This window comes from Amphiura filiformis, chromosome 15 (genome assembly GCF_039555335.1).
Source record: "Amphiura filiformis chromosome 15, Afil_fr2py, whole genome shotgun sequence".
Lineage (NCBI taxonomy): Eukaryota > Metazoa > Echinodermata > Ophiuroidea > Amphilepidida > Amphiuridae > Amphiura > Amphiura filiformis.
Window position 1 is genome coordinate 64,980,147 of NC_092642.1, and position 24,450 is coordinate 65,004,596.

At 37.7% G+C, this 24,450-nt stretch overlaps 1 protein-coding gene across 1 annotated transcript in view; it reads right to left on the reverse strand.

Moving 5' to 3' along the window:
- Nucleotides 1-871: 871 nt before the first annotated feature.
- Nucleotides 872-24,450, reverse strand: part of LOC140171959 (tetratricopeptide repeat protein 38-like) — a 41,754-nt gene continuing 18,175 nt past the window's right edge. Inside the window, exons 2-12 of the mRNA XM_072195305.1 lie at nucleotides 17,868-17,945; nucleotides 13,475-13,556; nucleotides 12,321-12,492; nucleotides 9,554-9,727; nucleotides 8,822-8,897; nucleotides 7,091-7,210; nucleotides 4,763-4,940; nucleotides 4,173-4,338; nucleotides 3,052-3,208; nucleotides 2,570-2,643; nucleotides 872-2,021 (exon numbers count right to left, since the gene is read on the reverse strand). Of these exons, the coding sequence (XP_072051406.1) occupies nucleotides 1,931-2,021; nucleotides 2,570-2,643; nucleotides 3,052-3,208; nucleotides 4,173-4,338; nucleotides 4,763-4,940; nucleotides 7,091-7,210; nucleotides 8,822-8,897; nucleotides 9,554-9,727; nucleotides 12,321-12,492; nucleotides 13,475-13,556; nucleotides 17,868-17,945 (1,368 nt within the window). The 3' untranslated portion in view covers nucleotides 872-1,930. The remainder of the gene's footprint in view (nucleotides 2,022-2,569; nucleotides 2,644-3,051; nucleotides 3,209-4,172; nucleotides 4,339-4,762; nucleotides 4,941-7,090; nucleotides 7,211-8,821; nucleotides 8,898-9,553; nucleotides 9,728-12,320; nucleotides 12,493-13,474; nucleotides 13,557-17,867; nucleotides 17,946-24,450) is intronic.

Sequence of the window (24,450 nt, forward strand, 5' to 3'; positions counted from 1 at the left end):
TTCTGTTAGTATTCCTTTTGGACTTTAACTTTTTAACATGTTCTAGCAGCCCTATATAAAACCGTGACACTCGAAAGGCCATATCTCTGGAATGAAACGTCCGATTAAGATTATTTAAACGCCAAAATGTTTCTTTCATCAATTCCCATCCAATAAGTTAGGTCTGAATCAATTTAAAAGTACTTCAATTTTTAGTGGACATGCCTACTAGTAGTAGGCCATACATACTGTAGTTACGGTACTGCCCCTTTTCCTATACACAATACTCAGTGCGCTCACCATTGACGCGTGACCTAGTGTATGTTAGAAGTATTATGCCATTGCCTATATGACGTCACTGTGTAAAAAATAACCAGTCAATATTTAAAGTATTCTCTGAAATTCTAGAAAATATAGTTTTGTAACATTTCCTAAATTTTTAGCTAATTTAGGTGTTTGGAAATATTGGTACTTTTGTGTTTTAGGAAGGATATGTAAACGACAGATAACACCAAAAAATATGAACAAATTATTTCTAAACCGTGTTAAGTCTGCAAACCATTATGCTTCTCATTTTCAAGAACGCTGGTTAACAATAAGCAGACTATTGTCTCATTTCGTAAACAAAAGCCCAGACAGTATTGTTACCTTGCGTTCGCTTTATAATCATTCACCCAACTGAAACTATAATACCAGCTCATTGTTCATTGCACAGGTAAAACAGACACAAGTGCAGTGTGTATTTAACCAGAGAAGATCTGATGTAACATAGTTGAGCTGTTTTCATTGAGTGTTATCTTGGTTTAATAGCTTTTAATGGGGTTTAAGTCCTTCAAAGGTCGTGGTGAATTCTACTGTAGACATGACTGCATCATGATTATTTTAAAGTCAACAACATTCAACAATATGATCACCGTGATAGTATGACAGTATCAGTACCGTGGGTGTCAGTGATCCTGGCCTGACACAGTAGACAAACAAACAAACACGCCACACACATGGCACATGCATGCAAGGTAACATTGACTATACACTAATCAAACAATGGTATTGATCCCGTACAACTGTTTGTGGTTTATTTACATTCGATTCATTTAAAATCCACATAGTAAACATTAATTTTGGCAAGAGTTTTCTCTCTCTGGAACGATGATGCATCAACTGGCTCCGCGTAATGAAAAGATCTAACATGATTGGTCAATTTAGCTCCGCGAAGCGAAAAGTAAGCTACGCGTAGCAGCTCCACGTTGTGGCGGTTACGGCCAGCCATATACTGATCATGCGAAAATCGTAAAACATAGAATAGAAACAGTGTGGCCGGCTCTCAAAATCTCAAATTGTATGCATAGCCTGAGTCGCACGGCCTATCTCGAACAAAATAGCTCAAAATCACCATGCGTAGTTGTTGAAAAACGTGAGGATTTATCGTACTACCACGGCAATTTTTAACACGAAGATATAGGGATGATGACGGTGTGTCTGGGTTATCCACAAAAGCCTCTATCTTCAAATATCGACGCCCTGCTAAGAGCTGCACTGATTGGTCGGGGCGAGATATAAGTGGTAGCTTACACAAACGGTAAGGCAGTGAGAGCACGGACGTGATATTTTGAAAACTTGCTTGACCCAGGAACGGTATAAGAGAAATTTATGGAATGTGGAAGGAATGTTGGTGTTTTGGGTTGATTAAAAATAGCATAATCTACATTACCAGGCTTTATCCACGGACCCGGGAGGCTCTGTAGTTAATAGCGACAATTATTTACGGACATTTCGTTCAAGGGTTAAGTATATCTGCATAGGAAGCATAAAAAGGGTTGAGCATATCTTACATAAGCTGCCAAGCACGTTCAATGGAGTTAAAAATTACAAAAAATTGATCCGGACCGATGAACGTTTCTACTCATTAATAGAATAGAGTATTCATCGAAATTGGCGAAACTTATTTTCTCTAGCTTTGGTGTAGAGCAAGAGCCTTTGCCATCAGCCTGTCTGTCATAGGAGCATTTTCTTTGAACGCCTTTCGTTCTGCCAATAGAGACCTGCATCAATAAGAAAAATGGCGATTACAAGCAATTACACATTGGGGATACCGAGAACGATTGCTTACGAGAAGGAAGCGGATGAAGCTGAAAACTAATAGGAAACAATGCACAGTTACTATCCCAAAGTGTTCACAATTACACCAGACAACATAATAAACGAAATCCTGGCCGGCGTACAACTCAAGTAAAAAAATCAAGGGATTGTGCCGGCAAAGAACTCAAACCCACGAATAAAACAATTGAATACGTCGTTTAATTGTTACGATCAAAATATTTAGTCGAACGCGTACGCGATGTGCATCGAAGTAGGACCGACCTCAGTCACGTTCGATGAAGTGGCTCGCATTAGCGACATATGCGTTGGAATTAAATAGTGATTTTCATTGTATTACCTCATCTGTTCTGGCCAGAATTAAACGGGGACATATTATCTGACATTGAAAAGTAATATTTTGTGGAAAAGAAATATTTACAATTCTATTTCTTATGGAAACATTACAATATTATGGCTGTAACTTTTAAAGATAAGCAAAGACTTGCAATACCTGGCCAAACAATGATGTTCTTTCTTTGGTGAGTTCAGAGCTGCGTGAATCAGGAATAGGTTGAATAGATCCCTCTGAAAAAACCCAACAACAATAGGTCACAGTTTCAAATATATTAATTTTGAAATATTTGGTAGGTAAATTTAATACTTTGTGTTACAAATGGAATATCCACTGGTTTAAATGTTTGGAAGCCGTAAATATACGAGGACAAGACCTGCTCTGTCTTTTGCATGATCTACCCCTGTTTTACTTTTAATGTATACTCAAGTGTGGCCGAGTTTCGTACGTGCATGTAATATCACACGACAGGCGTTTACCGATCTCAACTCAAAGCCTTTTATACCCTTCAATGTTTGACTCCTAAGGCACTAATACCAGTTTGATCTTATAGCGCTATCGCTTCCTGAACTGTAGTGCTAGACATATAGAGCCATTCGGTACGTATCGGCTCGGTGTGATGTGCGTTCATTAATGCTTACCTGAGCGTTGCTTCCTCCAATGGTAACAATCTTGTATCTGAGTGGGTGTACCAGATCAACAGCTTTTGCGTAGTCTCCTTCATCAGCCGCTATAAATGCTGCACACAACTGAATACCTACTTCTTTGGCGATATCATTCTGAGTACCAACTTTTTCACTTTAATGAAGAAAGTAACAAACACCGAATTTTACAACTCATATGACCAAACATTGCGTATCATGTGTGGGAGTTTTGCAGAAATTTTAATTTGTAACACTTTTTGCTGGACTTTTATCTTGCTTTACAGGGACTTCTTCATAATTTGCACGAATCTGTTACAGTTCTTATTTCTTTCAAGATATTGAACTTAACAAATACTAAAATACATTAATACACTAACATATTCAACTTTACTTAACCCCCTGAGCACTGAGCCTGAACCCCCTGCCGATCTAACATTGCCCCTGGTTGGCCAATTACATCTTCAATTTAATCACCAATCAAAATGGAGCTTTGCAAATAATTAATCCCATTTTTTGTGTGTGGTGAAATTATTCTAACAATGATTGGTCCAATTGATAATGAAAACTTCTTTTGGTCAATCGGCAGGTAGTTTTCATGGGGTTAAGTCACCCCGGCCCTAATAAAATGGTGTATCTTAATATAAGCATCACCAAAAAAGTACTTCGAGATTAAAGGTTGTACATACAAAGATATTAAAACATTCTTACTCTCTTTTGTCATGGGCAGGGACAGGCGATTTGCGCGGAAAAAAATAGCAAATTGCGCGGAATTGCGCAGAACTCTTTTTCAGTGCAAATCATGTATCCCTGTCCATAGGAAAAAAAATAGCCAATTGCGCGGAATTGCGCGGAAAAAAAGTTCCGCGCAAATCGCCTGTCCCTGGTCATGGGTTAACTGTACTTTAGCAAAAGAAAGTAACGTCATCTTATTGTCGTTCCAAGTTACATCGTTTTACCATGTGAGGGTCGTTGAAAAAAGTCAACAGGGCGGTAAATAAGAAGTGAAATTCTTTTCATCTGGGTGGGTGTCTCCATTGTTGTTGCCCACGAGTGATATATATATATATGTTAGTGAAGTAAATAATAGATGCATCTTTTTCCATATTAGTGCCGCATACCTTACAAACTGCTTCATGGATTCCATCATTTTAATTGTAGCTTCTTTCTTCTTGGCACCCAGACACGACAGCAATATGTGCACATCATTGAAGACCAGTATGTGATCACTGGTATGTGGACGGCACATCTCATACATGTCATTCCATCTGTCGCCCGTCTTAACACCTTACGTTTCAAAAATGGGTAAAAATCAATAGTCTTTGAATTAATGAGGTTTCATGCTATCAACCATGTGAAAGCCAGTGAAAACCGAAAGTTTCAAGCCTAGCAAACTGCAACTTTGAGGACGTTTATACATTTTCCTATTCGTTATAGGATACGATGAAGAGCCATCGGTAGGTATCAGGGTACCGATGTCGCTGTAAGGCCAAACTAAACGTAGAGGCGTACCCTATTACCCCAAAGCCCCGGGCAAAAGCCACGTATCCTAATTGTGCTATCGATTCACTTTTAGCAATAACGAAGTGTATAATGAACTTTCACATCCAGATTGCTGCATTAGGACTTCCGCAAGGTTCCATATTGGGACCACTTATGTATCCTTAATACAGAGCACCACAAAAACATGTTTCATAATGTGTAATTCTACCTTCCATTTCTAGCCTGTAGATTAATGAACACGCGTCGACCATATCTATCAAAGCACCAGAAGCTTTGCCTCGTGAGATGATGTCATCCAATATTCCCAGCGCCGATTCGTACTCCGCCCTCTCAGTGTGATAGAGGGCCCAATGCCAGTAATTGTGAGCTGCAAGATAATTACAACTCTGAAGAGGAATAATTAAAGTACATTTTAGTCAATGTGCATATAACATGATACGGTTTCCTGAAAATATGAAGACAATTTGTTTGTTCAGTTCAGTTCAGTTCAATTCAATTTGTTTGATGTTTGCTTCATCTAGGTAATACACTATAGTACCTGTATACTACTTACGCACAGGGAGGCTAAATGACTTCATACGGGTATTAATCTTATATTCTTATATTCTTATGTTCTGCCTCCCCCCCCCGCACCCTCTTTTTTTTCTTCTTCTTTATACAATCTCGCTCCTAAATCATATTCTTATATATTTAATATTATACACACGGGTACTTAGTTTTTCTGTATCAAATTGTATCTTATCGCTATTATTCTCTCTGTATAAAACATCTTCCATGATATAAATATTTAGTGATTGTATATACCCTTGTTTTTCCTTTAAATTTATTATGTATAAATATGCTTATTCCAATTTTGTATTTTCTTTTTTTCGTAATTGTATTTATATTAGGCCCTTATGATATTTTTTTGTTAACCATGGGGTGCCACCTAATTCAAGCTATGCGTTCAGGTCTGGCATCCCCGTCTCTTTCATATGATATTTCACCTCCTATTATCATTATTATTATTATTATTATTATTACTTCAATATTACAATTAGTATTATTATCATTATTATGTATATTTGTGAAATTCTATGTTGAGATGAAAACAAATAAATGAATCTGAATCTGAATAATCTAAAAACGTGGTGCAAGATAGCCATGTTAGGCTTGTACCCAATGCTCTGCAGGGTCTATTGTTCTATTGTTTCCGATTAGAGCGCTGACATATTGGACAATGTTGCCAATCAATATTCATGAGAGTGTACATTCAACGTCCAGTTTGCGAAATTGGGTGAGTTGTGTTTGGTAGGTGTGAAATACATCTGACTGGGCGTTTTAATTACGTAACGAATAAAGGCATTGACATCATCGAATGGCTGCCCAGTGCTGTTCTGTGTTTAGTTATTATATAGGCCTAATAGTTATTATTAAATGCATTCGTCACTCCTTTCTTTTCCCTTCTATGTACTTATTCTTTCCTAGGCCTACACTTTATCACTCCCTCGCTCTCATTGTCCCCTCTCTCACCCTCCCTATCTCATTCCCATCATTTTCCTTATATTTCTATTTATCTACTTGTCTTTATTATGTCTTTTTATTTCTCCCTTCCTCCAGCCCTCTCTCATTCTCCATATCCCTCCTCCCCTCTTCCTCCCTCCCCCTCCCAAGACTTCTCACAGAGTTGAATCTGCCCCTCCCCAACCCCCTCCCCTCTTTGGGTACGCCACTATTTCTATACCAATCTCTTTCTTAAAATAAAAGTAATTGGAAATTTCTTAAAAACAACCTTTATAGGCCTATACTTATACTTAAATGTATACGATTACCATTATAGTGTAATATAGATATATGGACTGGACACGGCAGCCTTCATACATTTGTAATCGATCAGAAGAGCATTCAATTTATTTAAATGAAACGCCTAACTTCAGGTGGGTGGTAAAGATGATTGCATCGACAGCTAAAGCCTCCTTATAGAATTCAGACCCACACAAGCACACATTTGGGATACGTGAGTACAATGGTACCACTTTACACATGACTGCCCTTACACACGACTGTAGTGTGGTCACTTATTGATACTCGCCTGTTGTGTATAGAGCGTTAATATGATGCCGGATCAGTGACCAATTTAATGGCGGAACCCCTTTATTCGAAACAATGGTACCACTTTTATGAATAGCCTGTCGCAACTTCTAATCGGCATCAAACGAACAAAAGATTATATAATCTATTGCGACTCTATTTCTATTTAAAAGCTCTTTGCTTGTACCTAATAACTTTTTGTCCATACAGGTCACATTAATATAGATACTACAAAAGGAAGCACAAGCATAACCCATATGATACAAATTACCGGTACATTCTTTTGACAGCGTTAGACTTCGAGGTTGGCTGTAAGCATATTTAATATGCATGTAATGTACATGGCCTCTCCGGGGTACCGTAGAATGAGCCATCGGGTGTCAAACGTCTACCGATAGCGCTATCGGACCAACCTAAATGTTATGCCTAAGACGAATTGTGAATGAGTTATTTGTATTATACTTGCCGCCCAATCTGATTCTGTTCCTTTGAGGAAATTTATTCCTTCCATCTGTCTCCCTTCCATCTCTAAGACATGGCATATGGTATGCGTTGACCAAGCATCCTTTTGATTCAGTTCCAGGCCCTGCAATGTTCAATTAAAAATGGAAATGTTGTTCGTTGTTGTTTGAACTCTTATCGTGAAGGCAAGTGGTCATATCATCCTTTGTTCAACTTTGGAATCTGCATCTTTTTCATTTACATATTCGTTATGTCAATATTTGAGAGGCGATTGATTCAATGAAGTTGTTACATAACTCCTTGGTAACTGGATCACGCACCTTTTGGAATTGGTAGTGCATACCATAGACTTTGTGTTGCGATCATTTCGATCGTGGTGCAGAACTCAAAAGCGTGATCCAGTTAACACTTCGCTGGCAGAACCAAATTTGTTCGATCTTTGGATCGACCGTCAATGCTACTTCGATGACTGTATTAATGAACTTATCAACTAATTAATCAGAAATACCGGTACATTTGCATTGGTCAATATCGTTACATATATAGATTCATGTGTACTCACGATTGAATACATGATTACAAAACCCACCCAAGTCCATGGGAAGTGATTTTGAGAGAAAAACCTGTGTATCATTTTAATTCCTTTAGTTATATTTACCTGGTCAATATGGTAAGTTTTACGTGCAAATGAGTGGGTTAAACTGTATTAAGTATGACGATTAGCATTTCAGGGACTTCGTGGGGTTCATTTTAAATGCTGGACTTGGGTGGTTTTTTGAATCATATACAAAGACAACTATGTTGGAATGAGATTACCACTAGTAAGATAATACAAAATAAAGCACACAGGTATGTATAATGTTGATAAGCATTCTGCCATGTAATATAAACCACACACTTTCCTTTATTAAACCCATTTTTTTTCATTAGTCACTCTCCAGCAATGAATGTGTTACAAGCGGACTTTTATACATAGGCCTACTGGATTTCAATCAACGTGTTATATACTCAAATCATGAATTTGGATGGTTCTTTCATACATGCTATTTTTCACATGCTCAATAGACACAGAGGATGAATTTGAGTTGTTTTTTCATACATATGACAGGCATATTTATAGCAATAATTTCCCATGCTTAACTCAATTTGGCCACAGTATGGACTTGGGTGGGTTTTGTATTCATATATTCAATTAACTGATTTTTATAATAATAAGGATCGACCAAGCATCGATGGTCGATCCCAACATCGAACTAATATGGTTCTTTTACCTAACGTACGTATCAAAATGTACGGATCATCAGTTTGACATTTGAAGAGTTTTGTTTCAAAACCCCTTACATCCACTTGAGCAATTTTGAAAAACTCTACAAAAGAGTACTGATATATGGGCTTGAAGAAAAGCAGTTTTGGAGGATGCTTAGGTAGGATGAGCATCCCGCCAAAAACTGCTTTTGTTGAAAACCCTCTTATATCAGTGATTTTTTGGATGATTTTTTGATGTGTTCTCAAAATTGCTCTAGTGGATGTAAGGGGTTTTGAAACAAAGCTCTTCATTTTATGACCAGCATGTTTGGTTTGGGTCCACTCGTCTTTCAGGTGTCAATGTTTTTTTCACGAGGGGCGGGGGGAGGGGGGAGGGGGGGGGGAGGGGAAAGACCTTGCTCGCTTTTGTTTTTTGTTTTCATTTTGTTAATAAAAATTACATTTGATTAATCAATCAATTAAGACATACCTTCTTTGCAACTTTTTCCGCTTGGTCATAAAAATTGGTTTCAATAAGTCCAAATGAATGCATACCCAGCACATAACTGCAAGACGTCATTATAGCAATGACAAAGATGAAACAATAATCACAGAACACATTACAGACGATGAAAAGATGCCTAAATAAATGCATCGATATACCATAGCTGGCATTTGCGAACATTTTGGTAGTAGTAAGTAACTGCTTTTCTAAAAATTATAGGCGCTGTTATCAACCCTACAAACATAGTTTACGGTGTTTTGGTTTTCTTTTTAAATTCAAACACTGAACATTTTTAGACTCCATCACATAACACCTACAGTATTCCACTTCCTAAAAATCTGGTAGAAACTCTAATGAATAACATTTCTTCGCTGGGCGGGAAAAACCTCATTTTGTATTTTAAAAGGTCAAATGCACAACCTCATATATAAAAATGGGCCATGTTGCATAAATCTTGTAACGATTTTATCATTTTGTTTGAGACGCAAAGAAACTGTTCAACATTAACAGGATGGTGTTGGTTAATATTTGGTCATTTACAAAGAGACAAAAATGACCAAAATTGCACAAATGAGGTTTATGTAACTGGAACCCACTTACATAATGTGGTTTTGCATTTTGGCTTTTGAATTACAGAATGAGGTTTTTCCCCACCCACCGATGTTAACATTCCATTTTAACAGACAAACAGAGCAACCAACAGAAAACACATGTTACCCATAGAGTGGTGTAGTAGGTTTCCAATGAGGAAGCACTCTTGCTACGGAGTCACGCATTTGTGGTCCCATGGCACGATAGAAATACGAATCATGTGCAAATCTGAGGGCTAGCATGTCAGTAGGATGGTCCAATAAAATATCTTCCCATTTATTTCCAGCTCCCAGCATGTCTCTGTAATGTCAAAACGTTTTAAAAATGTTGATTAAGTCTTTGAATTTCATATCAATTTTAAGCGCTCTTTAAGGGATCTAAAATGAGCGTTTATTGCGTTTCGACAGTATTTTTTGTGGTACATGAGAGCACCTCAGACCTATCGAATTGCATTCTGAATACGAAGCATGTCTTTCTGATATCAAATAATTTTCATTTTTTGAAAATTACAATATAATACAAATTTTATGACAAATTATAAAAATTTGATATTTTTCAAATTTTTGATATATAACAGTCCTCAAAGTAAATTATATAAATCTAATGACATATTCTTAAAGTGTATGTAGCAGGAGGAAAGCCGACGGTCAATTGAAAATTTTGACCTTTCATATTGAAGATATGGATTTTTTCCCAAAAGACCTATTTTTTTTTTTAGTGTTTTGGGAAAAAAAATCCATATCTTCAATACGAAAGGTCAAAATTTTCAATTGATCGTCGGCTTTTCATCCCACCTACATACACTTTAAGTATAAATCATCAGATTTATAAAGTTTACTTCAAGTACTGTTAAATATCAAAAATATCGATTTTAATGATTTGCCATAAGATGTGTATTAAATTGCGAATTTCACAAAATCAAAATTATTTGATATCAGAATGACATTCTTCGTATTCAGAATGCAATTGATATGTCTGATGTGCTCTAATGTCCCACAATAAATACTGTCCAAACGTTCATACCCCAGCCCTTAACAAAGTCATAGTTCATTGAATTTACAGGTATCGCGGTGCATGCAAAACCAGACCAAATAGGAGTTTACACTACAACATTCCCCCTCCTTCCTTATTTTTTCAAAACCTGGTGGACGCTAAACATGTATTTTTTTATTCGGCCTTAACTGTATGAGTATAAACGTTTTCATATGGCATGAACTTAATAACAACAGATGGCGCTATCACTGCACTAAAATGATTGATATGATGATTTTATGATCAGTTGTAGAATGATCCATAATGATCATTTTATTATGAGGTGACTATCGACTGTCCATGCTAAACACGGCTAAAACCGAAGCTAATGTAGGACCAGAGAAGATGATGTAGGACAGAACAAATACATTTTTAAATTAAGAAATAGAGTTACATATCGTGGACCATGGTCCACGATATGTAACTCTATTTCTTAATTTAAGCTCTTCCCTGCAGGGAAGAGCTTAGGCGACCGCCATCCCCCATATCAAAAAGAAATTTATATGCCACTGGTTAAGATCAAAAATTGAGTGATTAAAAACATTCCATACTGCAGTTACTGTCCGTTTTCCTATACACAATACACAGTGCTCTCACCATTGACGCGTGACCTTTACAAATGATGTATGTTGGAAGAATGGACACTTGCCTAGATAACATCACTGTGTGAAAAATAACCAGCCAATATTTTATTTATTCTCCAAAACTTCTAGCAAATATATTTCTCTAACATGACCTAAAATTACAGCTAGGTTAGATGTTCAGAAATGGTCGCACTTTTGTAAAATATGAGTGAGGGCAAGGCATAGCTAGCCAACTCCCGTGTTAATTGAATGGAGATTTGACCGAAAATATTGGTATCGGACCGCTCACTTCTGAAGGATGCCACAAAAAACGGTAAAAGCTACATTTAAACTATTCTAAATAGGTTCTAGAAAATATAGTTTTGTAACATGTCCTAAATTTTTAGCTAATTTAGATGTTTGGAGAGGGTCACACTTTTGTGTTTTAGGAAGGATATGTAAACGACAGATAACACCAAAAATATGAAGAAATTATTTCCAAACCGTGTTAAGTCAACAATCATTATGTTGCTCATTTTGAAGAATGCTGGTTAACAAAAAGCAGGTCTTTGTCTCATTTCGTGAACAAAGATACACATACCATTGTTTCCTTTCGTTTCCTTTATAATCGGTTACCCAACTGAAGCTATAATACCAGCTTTATTGCGATGTCGCACATTGAAAACAGACACTTGTGCACAACCAGAGAAGATCTGATTTAATCAGTTGAGCTGCTTCAATGAGTGTTATCTTGGTTTAATAGCTTTTAATGGGGTTTAAGTCCTGCAAAGGTCGAGATGAATTCTACTGTAGACATGACTGCATCATGCTTAGAATCTGGAGAGGAACGCACCCCTCGAGCCCCCCTTGAAGTGCCCATGCGCAGCCTGCTTTGGTATTGATGGAAAAGTAACTGAATGTGCAGTGTCTACTCGAGTATTATACTCCTCCCTAAATAGCTCATAGTCCGAAACGTTTCAAAAAGTTAGGGTTACGTTATTAGCAGACCTTACGGACCCAGGGCTTACGGACTAGCGCACCTTAGGAAACCTTACTTGAGAATAACGACACTTAGAACTAGGGAACCTTACTTTCGGATAAGCGAACATTAGGACTAGGGTACATTACTTGAGAGTAACGACACTTAGGACTAGGGAACCTTACTTTTGGATAAGCGAACCTTAGGACTAGGGAACCTTACTTAGGACAAGCGAACCTTATTACTGTAGTCAATCGGATCATCGAATGTAGACCGATAGTTCGTTTGAAGTAATAAACGAGTGAAAGATTTGACATACCCATCTGCGAAGAGTTTGACTGCATCCACATGTTTCCTTTCTCGCTGACTGATGTCACTGGTAGTTGCTAGTTTAACCATATCATCCACGCGTTTCTTAAAATCTGCACTTGTATAAATGGACTGGCCAGTGGCCATAAGATCCAATCCATTCGCCAATGCTGAACCCATTACTGAAAATGAGGTATATGGTAAATGGTGTATTACACTCTAGAGCTAGGATTAAGGTTTTGGGATAAGGTTAAGTATATAGGGTCAGACTCTATATGGTCTTTTTCATTGTCCGATATTTAATCAGAGGCGTATGCAGCTTCGTTTGTGGTGGTGGTGGTGGTGGTGGGGGGGGTGGAGGGAGGGAGAAAGGTGGTGGTGGTGGTGGTGGGGGGGTGGAGGGAGGGAGAAATATTAATTGGGGGGGGGGGCGGGGGGGGAACAAAATTTCCCGGTTGCATCATTTTGACCCGGTATTATTAGCGGGATATATATATAATATACCAGCCTTTTAGAGAGACTGCATGTACATGCAAAGGCTTCGAGCTTTAAAAAAAGGTTTTCAGTGGGACAAAGTGCGTGCTACGTGAGCAATAAATAGTATTTTACATTATTTTGGCCCATGATCGGGGTGAATATTAACGGGCTCCTTGTCCCTTTTCTTTTCCTTTGCATTCCCGACTTCTCTTTCATTTTTGTCAGGAGGGCATTTTGTCTGTCACTTTTTTCAGGGGGCACTCTGTCTCACCTATCCACCCTCCCCCGCTGGCTACGCCACTACATGATATGAAAAGGTAGGCACGTAGGCCTGTATTATGTACAAGTTGTTCATTGCACAATTTTACTAATTTTTTACTAATCTCATGGAGATGTTGGAGCCATTGATATTACAAATCTAAACATCCATAGTAACATATAATGTTTGCTTGTTTAAACGGTCGCTCCGTGTGGATACACACTTGGGTCCTGTTGGGACCACGCTCAAGCAAAATGCTCAAGCCAGCCTATAAAAAACCCCTAAGCTGGCCTATAATGGAAAGAGAAGTAAGAAACAGAATGTGCCATAATGTGACGTAAGAAAGCTTCAAATAAATTATTTTTTACAAAACCAAGAGGGATTACATCAAGATCAAACTCTTGGTTAATATTAATAATGTCACTTACCAAATTGTGGATCTGCTGCCATCATAGTTTCCACAGACTTTTCCATTCCTCCAACACTATCGTTGTCGCACCAACTAACATACTGAAAGAAGTATTAACATTACATTCAACGTGAAATCGGTGCTAAGAATGAAAATTATTTTCCATAGAAAATGTGAATCTTTGATAGAAAACAAAAGATATGGCTCCACGTTTAATTCGGTCGATAGCGCTATCGGTAGTATCGATGGCTCCTTCTATCGTACCCAAGACAAGGAGGGGTCTCTCTGGTTGAAGGTGCACGTGGATGTGCCACAGTTTTGGGATACCTTTTAAGCGATTTTGGTATATCGATGGGTGGGTTTTCAGTGAAGACCAATGCGCCCAATTGGGTGCAATTGGGCAAAAGTGCCCTTAAAAGAATTTGGACAAATTTGGGCACTATTTGGGTGCTTTTTGTGAAAAATTGGTATAGATTGCAAAAACAGGAAAAAGAATCAACCCGGGGAGTCCAATTGCCCATCGTATACTATTATGGCTTGAAACTTACCCGAGGTCCATCAATTATTTATTCTGGTGAAAGATAGAATTTACACCATAACAGATGACCGATGGATCTCTCAGTTTCACGGGGAAAGACTCGCTGAATACACGAACAGAAATAGATGGATAACAAAATATAACTTCACAATCATCAAATATCAACAAAGTATCACAACATAGATCATGGATTGAGTACGTGTCGGAGTGTCCATTCTTGCCTCGACGACTTGCATGGATCCTTTCCTCAAACAGTAAATAATGCGAGTTGTAACACACAAGATATATTGCTATTTCACTGGACTTTAATTATTGCTTCTCTTCTTCGGTTAGGTAGTTAGTAGTTGTAGCGGCTGAATAGGTCTTCTCTTCATGAGTTCAAAATAACGAGTGACTAGAGAAGTACCTAGGCTTGCTTAGGTAGGCCCCAACCCCTGGGTGGGTCCAAACTCACTTTGTAAAGATTTGTCATTATCATCTCATTAACTCAACCAGATCTCTTGGAGTATTTATTTGTAAACATAATTATCCCCTTAACTGAGCCTATTTCTAAAGGTGTTTTTGGTACTACTGAACCCTTGAGAGATCATAACATGAGAGATCACGATGGTGCGTTTGGACTGCACTTAAAGATACTTAAGTGATCATTATGATGATAATGTAAGTGGTTGACACTTACTAGTTACCATGATTTGGTACACCCAGGTGTTGGTGCCACCTAGCAAGCTTATGAATTACTAAATATGTTTTGATAAGATAATTAATTGGCAATTAGTATCGTGATTCCTAAGACAATAGGAATCACAATACCAATTAGTATGTATGATATATCTGGCCTCTTACATACGCTTGCGGTGTGTCTCCTTCTAGAGCTGGCCATCGACTACGGAGAATCGTAGTGATTGATGAGAGAAAGACCACGGAGCGATATATTTAAATAATTGATAAATAGAAAGAAAATAGTGTCAAAACAATACTCTAACTTGTACATTTATACATAAAACACCAATTTGTATTAATTTGTGCTTAAGGGGTTGTTTGGAATGACAGGTGAGTCAGGGGTCAAAAACAAATTTTTTACCTTTTTGACCTCAGCACATGTGTATGTATGATCTGCCATATAAAAATTAAAAAACAATACCTCAAAGTATCATTTTTAATGTTTTTGTCATAATCACGCTTTTCTACAAATTTCATCTGTTTGTACCGGGGCGTGTCTGTTGCCAGGTAGGCCTACATGACAGCATAGACAAACGTTACAACCTTGAATAATAATACAGAATTGTGACGTTATATTCTTCTTAACCTATCTTAGAACTGCCTATTATTTCAATTGTTATACTGTTCTGGTTGGTTTATTGCATATACTGTATAGAAATTATGCAATATGACGTCGAGCATGACAGAGTCACCTTCATTCAAATAAAATTCAGGTACCCGTAAGGTACCACGGAGCAATTCGCACGATAATACAATAAAACAGATGAAAGGTATGAATGGTTGTGGAATCGAATTGCAGACCTGTCCCTCTGTCACCTTAGAACTGCATCTCGTAGGCAATGGTAGGTAATCAACCAACCGGAACGGTATAACAATTGAAATAACAGCATGTCTTGGCCTCAATTCAAGATGTGCAATTTGGACACACCTACTTGTTGGCTGATTTATACTTCAACAGTTCCTCAAAGCTATATCAGAAAAGCCACTATCTGATTGTTCATTGGCCCGCAGTATGCGCTCGCCCCGGGGCACTCAACTTTAGAATTGATGGGTATGTGCCTACAAGCGTCGCGAAGTAGGCGCATATCAGTACAAAACGTTGGGTTTTTTTTTTAAAAAAAAAGGGTCATTATGTACAATCAAAATGAAAAAGGGGTCATTGGGTATAATATTTTGAAAACTGAAGGTGCCTGGTCATCGGGTATAGTCGGCTTCAAAAGAGGGGCATATATTGACAGGCACATACTGTCACCTCTAAAGTTGATGCCCCCGGGTGCTCGCATTATATTTTGTTCATGGCTCGGCTTTTAAAACTCCCACACATCACAATAAGGCTATTGAAAAGTGTATAGAATAGCTAATGATTGACCGGTCCATGCGATTAGTCGCGGACCCGAGCGACAATATAGTAAACACATCGAGTTTATAACACAAGTGACAGCAGTCGTGAATTATGGAGGGTTTCATTGAACTTCTACCAGCAAAATATGGAATAATACTAACACAAGACACCAATCGAGATGATGATACCAGCCATAATGGAAGGCTTGTATTTTACCTTCTTATGAATCCAATTTCGTGGCGAGAAAAAAAAAGGTAATGTATATTTCAAGAAATTTGGGTTCAAAAATTCCGTATCAGCTCGTATCATCAATTCCGTAAATATGGCGTATAGAGGCACAACTTGACAATAAACTGAACTATTTAAACGTAAAGGACGCACTGGATACACATAAATTTGTGTTTCCTTGCTGGCGGAATAGTTGCAAAACTCTTTTTGTCAAAAAGTTGGACAATTTATGAATTATGATTGGCAAAATAGCGAAAGGAAATAGACTTTTCCAACCATGTAAAACTACACTGGGTTGTTGACATGGTCGACATACATTAAGGCAATATGCATGTTCCTAAAGTAGGAGGTAAGTACTATAATTAATTGTTTAAAGTGCTCAACATACCAGCAAAAAGTCATAGGGTCATCAGAGTACAGGGACTTTGTGAAATACTGGGTCAAAAAAAAAAGTGCGTGAGCCGATATGCAACATCAAATATAAAAGCCGATTTACATAATTTCCCATGACCTTACAGAAGTGATCGTGCTCAAATATAAAACTATAGAGTTTGGTCCTTGATATGCACCATCAATTGTGTACTTGTGATCAATATTGCTAGGCAAACAATCACAGCAAACATGCCAAAATCCTCCCATTTCTCCTCCATTTACACACATATAAACCCATCCCTTAATTGATTTCGCTTCTTTTTTACAACTGTGTTCAATTAATTATGTGTTTTAAGAGCAGGGGGCTGGTGGTTGTTATCTTTGTACCAGAGATGTGAGTTTTCGGGAAATTTCCTGGGTTTAGGCAGAGAAGATGGTTTAGGTTTTATTTTGTTGTTGTAATTTTACCGTCAATTTCATTATTTCAGGAATGGTCTGTCTTCCTGTTCGGTTGTTTTTGTTTGGTTCTTTTTCGGGACATTTTCATGCATTTTACAGATTTTCATGCATTTTTCATGAGTTTTTTCGTGGCTTACATCTCTGTCAGTACAAGGAATAAAAAACAAGCAAAGAAAAGAAAAAACAAAAACAAAAACACACAAAAAACCCCCAAAAAAACAAACAAACCATGGCGAACAATCTGGGGTGGTGATGCTGTCGATCGGGTTACGGACTTTAACAATGAAAATTTGTATATAGATATATGTCTTTAAAAAATGGTAGTACTATGCAAATATTAAGATAGAAATTGCCATCAGTGTATAGACGAATTAATCCAATTTCACACATTCCTACGGCAGCCATAGCTGGGTACCCGTCGGCTCCTTGTCACCTAAAATGTGAAATGATGCGACCTTGGAGGGTATTTTAAACTGCATTCTATCACCCGTGTTACACGTAGACAAGAGAATGATGACAGTTTACAACACGAAAGAGTCTAACAGCTTCTAACATCGAATTTTAAGCGGCTTTAATCCACCCAATTGGGCAGTCACAACACCAGTTTGGTGCTGGGGACCCAGTAATGGCCGACCAAATCCTGACCATGACTTGGCAGCTCTTGGCTCGTTGGATTCGTCTATAAGGCACAGATAGTACTGATGTATATGACCAAACTGATCCTGGTGTCTAAAGTCTTGTTGATATTTTTACCTGTGTGACAACAGCATCATACATTTTGACAGCTTCATTACTGGTAGTAGACAGAGGCAAACCGCTATCGAGCCACTCCTGTAATGATGAAAACAAAGAAATATGTGATTATATGTCAATGAACATAAAAACGCTTTTAACAATATTAATTTTCAAAATAGACTTTAATAGTCTTTTTTTTTTTATTTCAGCTTAATTTAGCAGCTGTGTTTGTAATTGCAATTAGATACGTTGCAATAAAACATAATTTTAAATATTTGTATACTAATTTTCTCTGAGGACTTATAGCAAATTGATTGATCTGATATATTTTTGTTGGTGTGGTGGTGTGGCTAGTAATCAGGCAATGACGACGACGACGATGATGATGTTGATGACAGATGATGATGATGATGATAATTAATGTAAAAAATGGATCTCTTGTCTTCTTGCAAATTATGCATACATTGTATAATCACATCATACGCCAAAACTTCAGGTTAACTTTGTTGAATGAAGGCTCGAGGTCACTGAACCATGTCTGTGGAGATGTCTTTTTTGGCTCATAGTATGGTTTCGCTTCGTTATTCCGAAGGGTCGTTATTCCGAAGGTTCATTACTCCGAATTAACGATAAGGTTCGTTATTCCGAAGGACCGTTATTCCGAAGGGTCATTACTCCGAATTTACAACAAGGTTCGGTATTCCGAAGGGTCGTTATTCCGAAGGGTCGTTATTCCGAAGGGTCATTACTCCGAATTTAAAACAGGGCTCGTTATTCCGAATTTACAACTAGGCTCGTTATTCCGAATTTAAAACCAGGGTCGTTATTCCGAATTTAAAACAAGGCTCGTTATTCCGAAGGGTCATTACTCCGAATTTAAAACAGGGCTCGTTATTCCGAATTTACAACTAGGCTCGTTATTCCGAATTTAAAACCAGGCTCGTTATTCCGAATTTAAAGCAAGGCTCGTTATTCCGAAGGGTCATTACTCCGAATTTAAAACAGGGCTCGTTATTCCGAATTTACAACTAGGCTCGTTATTCCGAATTTAAAATAAGGCTCGTTATTCCGAATTTAAAACTAGGCTCGTTATTCCGAAGGGTCATTACTCCGAATTTAAAACCACGCTCGTTATTCCGAATTTAAAACAAGGGTCGTTATTCCGAAGGGTCATTACTCCGAATTTAAAGCAAGGTTCGATATTCCGAATTTAAAATAAGGCTCGTTATTCCGAATTTAAAACAAGGGTCGTTATTCCGAAGGGTCATTACTCCGAATTTAAAACCAGGCTCTTTATTCCGAATTTAAAACCATGCTCGTTATTCCGAATTTAAAACAAGGGTCGTTATTCCGAAGGGTCATTACTCCGAATTTAAAGCAAGGTTCGATATTCCGAATTTAAAATAAGGCTCGTTATTCCGAATTTAAAACAATGGTCGTTATTCCGAAGGGTCATTACTCCGAATTTAAAACCAGGCTCGTTATTCCGAATTTAAAACCATGCTCGTTATTCCGAATTTAAAACAAGGGTCGTTATTCCGAAGGGTCATTACTCCGAATTTAAAGCAAGGTTCGATATTCCGAATTTAAAATAAGGCTCGTTATTCCGAATTTAAAACAAGGGTCGTTATTCCGAAGGGTCATTACTCCGAATTTCGGAGTAATGACCCTTCGGAGTATTGACCCTTCGGAATAACGAACCTGGTTGTAAATTCGATTCAATAGGGTTCGTTATTCCGAAGGGTCATTACTCCGAAATGACAATAATGGGCCTTATAGGTAAAAAAAGAAAGAAAGAAAGAAAGAAATGAGAAAGAAACAAAGAGAGAAAGAAAGAAAGAAAGAAAGAAAGAAGAGGAATGGAGAGAGAGAGAGAGAGAGAGAGAGAGAGAGAGAGAGAGAGAGAGAAAATATAGACAAAATGAAAGGATATAAAGAGAGGAATAAAAGAAAGAACGAAGAAAGGGAGGGCGAGAGAGAGAAGAGAGACAAAGAAAGACAAATAGAAAAAAGACAAAAAGCAGACAAAAAATAAAGAAAGTAATAAAAGAAAGTAATAAAAGAAAGTATTAAAAGAAAGAAGGAAAGAAAGAAAGAAAGAGACAGAAAAAGAATTAAAGAAAAAAAAATGACGAAAGTCAGAAAGGCAGGCAGACAGACAAAACATAAAGAAATACAAAATTTAAAAAAATGACGGATAGAGAGAGAGGGAGAGAGGAAGACAGACAGAAATATAAAAAGAAAGAAAGACATACAGACACACAGACACAGAAAGAAAGAAAGAACGAAAGAAAGAAAAAAAAGAACAAGAGCTATATAGAAAGTCATGCGAGACATGACACACAAGCCGACCTGTTAATGGGTCAAGTTTGAGCAATTTAGAAATTTGACCTTTGACCCCTAAACTTTGACCTTTGGGGTCATAAATATTTTAACATGTTTAGAATGTCGTAAGAATAATTCCTGTTGAATTTGAGCTCGATTGGACCAATTTCGAAATTTGACCTTTGACCCCTATAACTTGACCCTTGGGTCACGGATGGGGTCAACTGCTCTTGCATTGTGCTTAGGATGTCATAAGAAAGATTCCTGGTGAATTTCAGCTTAATCGGAACTTATACATGGATTTTGATTTTTTAAATTTTGATTGACCTTCTGACCCCCTTAATGACATTTGACCTCAATGAAAAAAAAACCTTATGTACACCGACAAAATGCATTGTTCCAATTTTAATTAAAAAATTCTGACATGTTTAGTTCTTGAGATAAAAAATTCTTGAAGTTATTCAGCTAAAAACAGGAAGTGACCCTTTAATGACCTTTGACCCCCAAAATAAAAATACCATGCATACATCAGGGAACACTGATTCATGTATGATGGTTATATTATTCTGGTCTGTTTATCATTTGAGATAAAACATTTTTGAACATTTTTGATAATTTTGGTTTTTGACCGGAAGTAACCCCTTAATGACCTTTGACCCCAAAACTGTAGGCATCCTAAAGACCCTGTCTAGTAGCAATGCACGTGTGCTAATGGCGACACTCTGCTATGTAATTTGTAAAGACAGTGATTTTTTGAATATTATTTACAAGTTTTTCAGACTGTAACCGGAAATGACCCCTTAATGACCTTTGACCCCATATCAATGAACACCCTATATACACCGACCATAGACGAGTCATGTGACTAAACCGTGTCATCATCGCATGTTGTTTGTAGGAGAAGATACATTTTGAAGAAAAATCACATTGTTGACCTCTTTATCTGGGTCAAAGGTCACACGTAGTTCAAAGTCATATGACATGTGCGGGCAATGCCAACGGTCCTTCTGACAACGTTTAGTTAAAATACGTCAACCCGTGACTGAGTTATACGTACGAATGTGGTCGACAGAAAGAAGAAAGAACTAGACTTAGCTGTGGTCTAAGACCACGAACACAGCCGTGTTGTTACCCCTTAATGACCTTTGACCATAAAATATATGAAAACCCCATAGACATTGGCTAATGTCAATGTATGTGTGTACGTGGCATCACTTTGCCATGTTATTTGTGGCAGAAGGGGCATTTTGAAAGTTTTTTGTCTCAAACCGGAAATGACCCCTTAATGACCTATGACCCCAAATAAAAAAATACCATATATACATTGGGAAAACACAATTCATGTGTGAACATACCATCATTCTCCTATGTTTTTCTTAGCTAATAACATTTTTTGAAAGTATTTCGATTTATACCGGAAGTGACCCCTTAATGACCTTTGACCCCAAATCTGTGTACACCACATTGACACTGGGTAATAACAATGCATGTGTGCAAGTGGTGTCACTGTCCTACGTAATTTTTGGGAGAAGATGCATTTTAAAGGTATTTCGTTTTATACCGGAAGTGACCCCTTAATGACCTTTGACCCCAAATAAAAAAATACCACATATAAATTGGATAACTGCAACTCATATGTGAACATACCGTTATTGTCCTATGTTTTCCTTAGATAATAAAATTTTTTGAAGGTATTCCGTTTTATACCGGAAGTTACCCCTTAATGACCTTTGACCCCAAATCTGTGTACACCTTATAGACACTGGGTAATTACAATGCATGTGTGCAAGTGGCGTCACTGTTCTACGTAATTTGTAGGAGAAGATGCATTTTGAGTCGAAATCACGTTTTTGACCCCTATGACCCCTGCGTGACCTTTGACCCCACAAGTTTCATGTGACATGTAGGGGCACGGTCAATGATCATTGTGACCAAGTTACGTCAAAATCGATGTAAGCATGTGAGTGCTAGAGCAAATGTAATGGTTGACAGAAAGAAAGAAGAAAGAATTAGCTGTGGTCTAAGACCACGAACACAGCCGTGTTGTTACCCCTTAATGACCTTTGACCCCAAAATATATGAAAACCCCATAGACATTGGCTAATGTCAATGTATGTGTGCACGTGGCATCACTTTGCCATGTTATTTGCGGCAGAAGGGGCATTTTGAAGGTTTTTCGTCTCAGACCGGAAGTGACCCCTTAATGACATTTGACCCCAAATAAAAAATGCCACATATGAATTGGGTAACCGCAATTCATGTGTGAACATACCGTTACTGTCCTATGTTTTTCTTAGCAAATAAAAATTTTTGAAGGTTTTTCGTTTTATACCGGAAGTGACCCCTTAATGACCTTTGACCCCAAATCTGTGTACACCCCATAGACAATGGGTAATGACAATGCAGGTGTGCAAGTGGCGTCACTGTCCTACAGAATCTGTGGAAGAAGATGCATTTTAAAGGTATTTCGTTTTATACCGGAAGTAACCTCTTAATGAGATTTGACCCCAAATAAAAAAATACCATATATACATTGGGTGACTGCAGATCATGTGTGAACATACCGTTACTGTCCCATGTTTTACTTAGCTAATACAAATTTTTGAAGGTTTTTCGTTTTATACCGGAAGTGAACCCTTAATGACCTTTGACCCCAAATCTGTGTACACCACATAGACACTGGGTAATAACAATGCATGTGTGCAAGTGGCGTCTCTGTCCCACATAATTTGTGGAAGAAGATGCATTTTAAAGGTATTTATTTTTATACCGGAAGTGACCCCTTAATGAGCTTTGACCCCAAATAAAAAAAATACCACATATACATTGGGTGACTGCAGATCATATGTGAACATACCGTTACTGTGCTATATTTTACTTAGCTAATAAAATTTTTTGAAGGTTTTTCGTTTTATACCGGAAGTAACCCCTTAATGACCATTGACCCCAAATCTGTGTACACCACATAGACACTGGGTAATAACAATGCATGTGTGCAAGTGGGGTCACTGTCCAACGTAAGTTGTGGGAGAAGATGCATTTTAGTTGAAATCACGTTTTGACCCCAGACCCCTGCATGACCTTTGACCCCACAAGTTTCATGTGACATGTAGGGGCACGGTCAATGATCATTGTGACCAAGTTAGGTCAAAATCGATGTAAGCATGTGAGTGCTAGAGCAAATGTAATGGTTGACAGAAGAAGAAGAAGAAAGAAAGAACCTGTAAGAAAAAAGACACAGCCGTGACTAACGTCACGGCTGTGTAACAAGAGCTATATAGAAAGTCATGCGAGACATGACACACAAGCCGACCTGTTAATGGGTCAAGTTTGAGCAATTTAGAAATTTGACCTTTGACCCCTAAACTTTGACCTCTGGGGTCATAAATATTTTTAACATGTTTAGAATGTCGTAAGAATAATTCCTGTTGAATTTGAGCTCGATTGGACCAATTTCGAAATTTGACCTTTGACCCCTATAACTTGACCCTTGGGTCACGGATGGGGTCAACTGCTCTTGCATTGTGCTTAGGATGTCATAAGAAAGATTCCCGGTGAATTTCAGCTTAATCGGAACTTATACATGGATTTTGATTTTTTTTAAATTTTTGATTGACCTTTTGACCCCCTTAATGACCTTTGACTTCAATGGAAAAAAAACCTAACGTACACCAACAAAATGCATTGTTCCAATTTTAATAAAAAAATTCTAGCATGTTTAGTTCTTGAGATAAAAATTCTTGAAGTTATTCAGCTAAAAACAGGAAGTGACCCCTTAATGACCTTTGACCCCCAAAATAAAAATACCATGCATACATCAAGGAACACTGATTCATGTATGATGGTTATATTATTCTGGTCTGTTTATCTTTTGAGATAAAATTTTTTTGAACATTTTTGATAATTTTGGTTTTTGACCGGAAGTGACCCCTTAATGACCTTTGCCCCCAAAACTGTAGGCATCCTAAAGACCCTGGCTAGTAGCAATGCATGTGTGCTAATGGCGACTCTCTGCTATGTAATTTGTAAAGACAGTGATTTTTTGAATATTTTAGCTTTCAGACCGGAAATGACCCCTTAATGACCTTTGACCCCTTATCTGTGAACACCCTATAGACACCGACCAAAGTCAAGTCACATGACCTAAGCATGTCACCATCACATGTTATTTGTGGAAGAAGATACATTTTATAGTAAAAATCGCATTTTAGCCATTGTGAGCAGGTCAAAGGTCAAATGGAGTTCAATGTCATGTAACATGTGGGGACATGGTCAG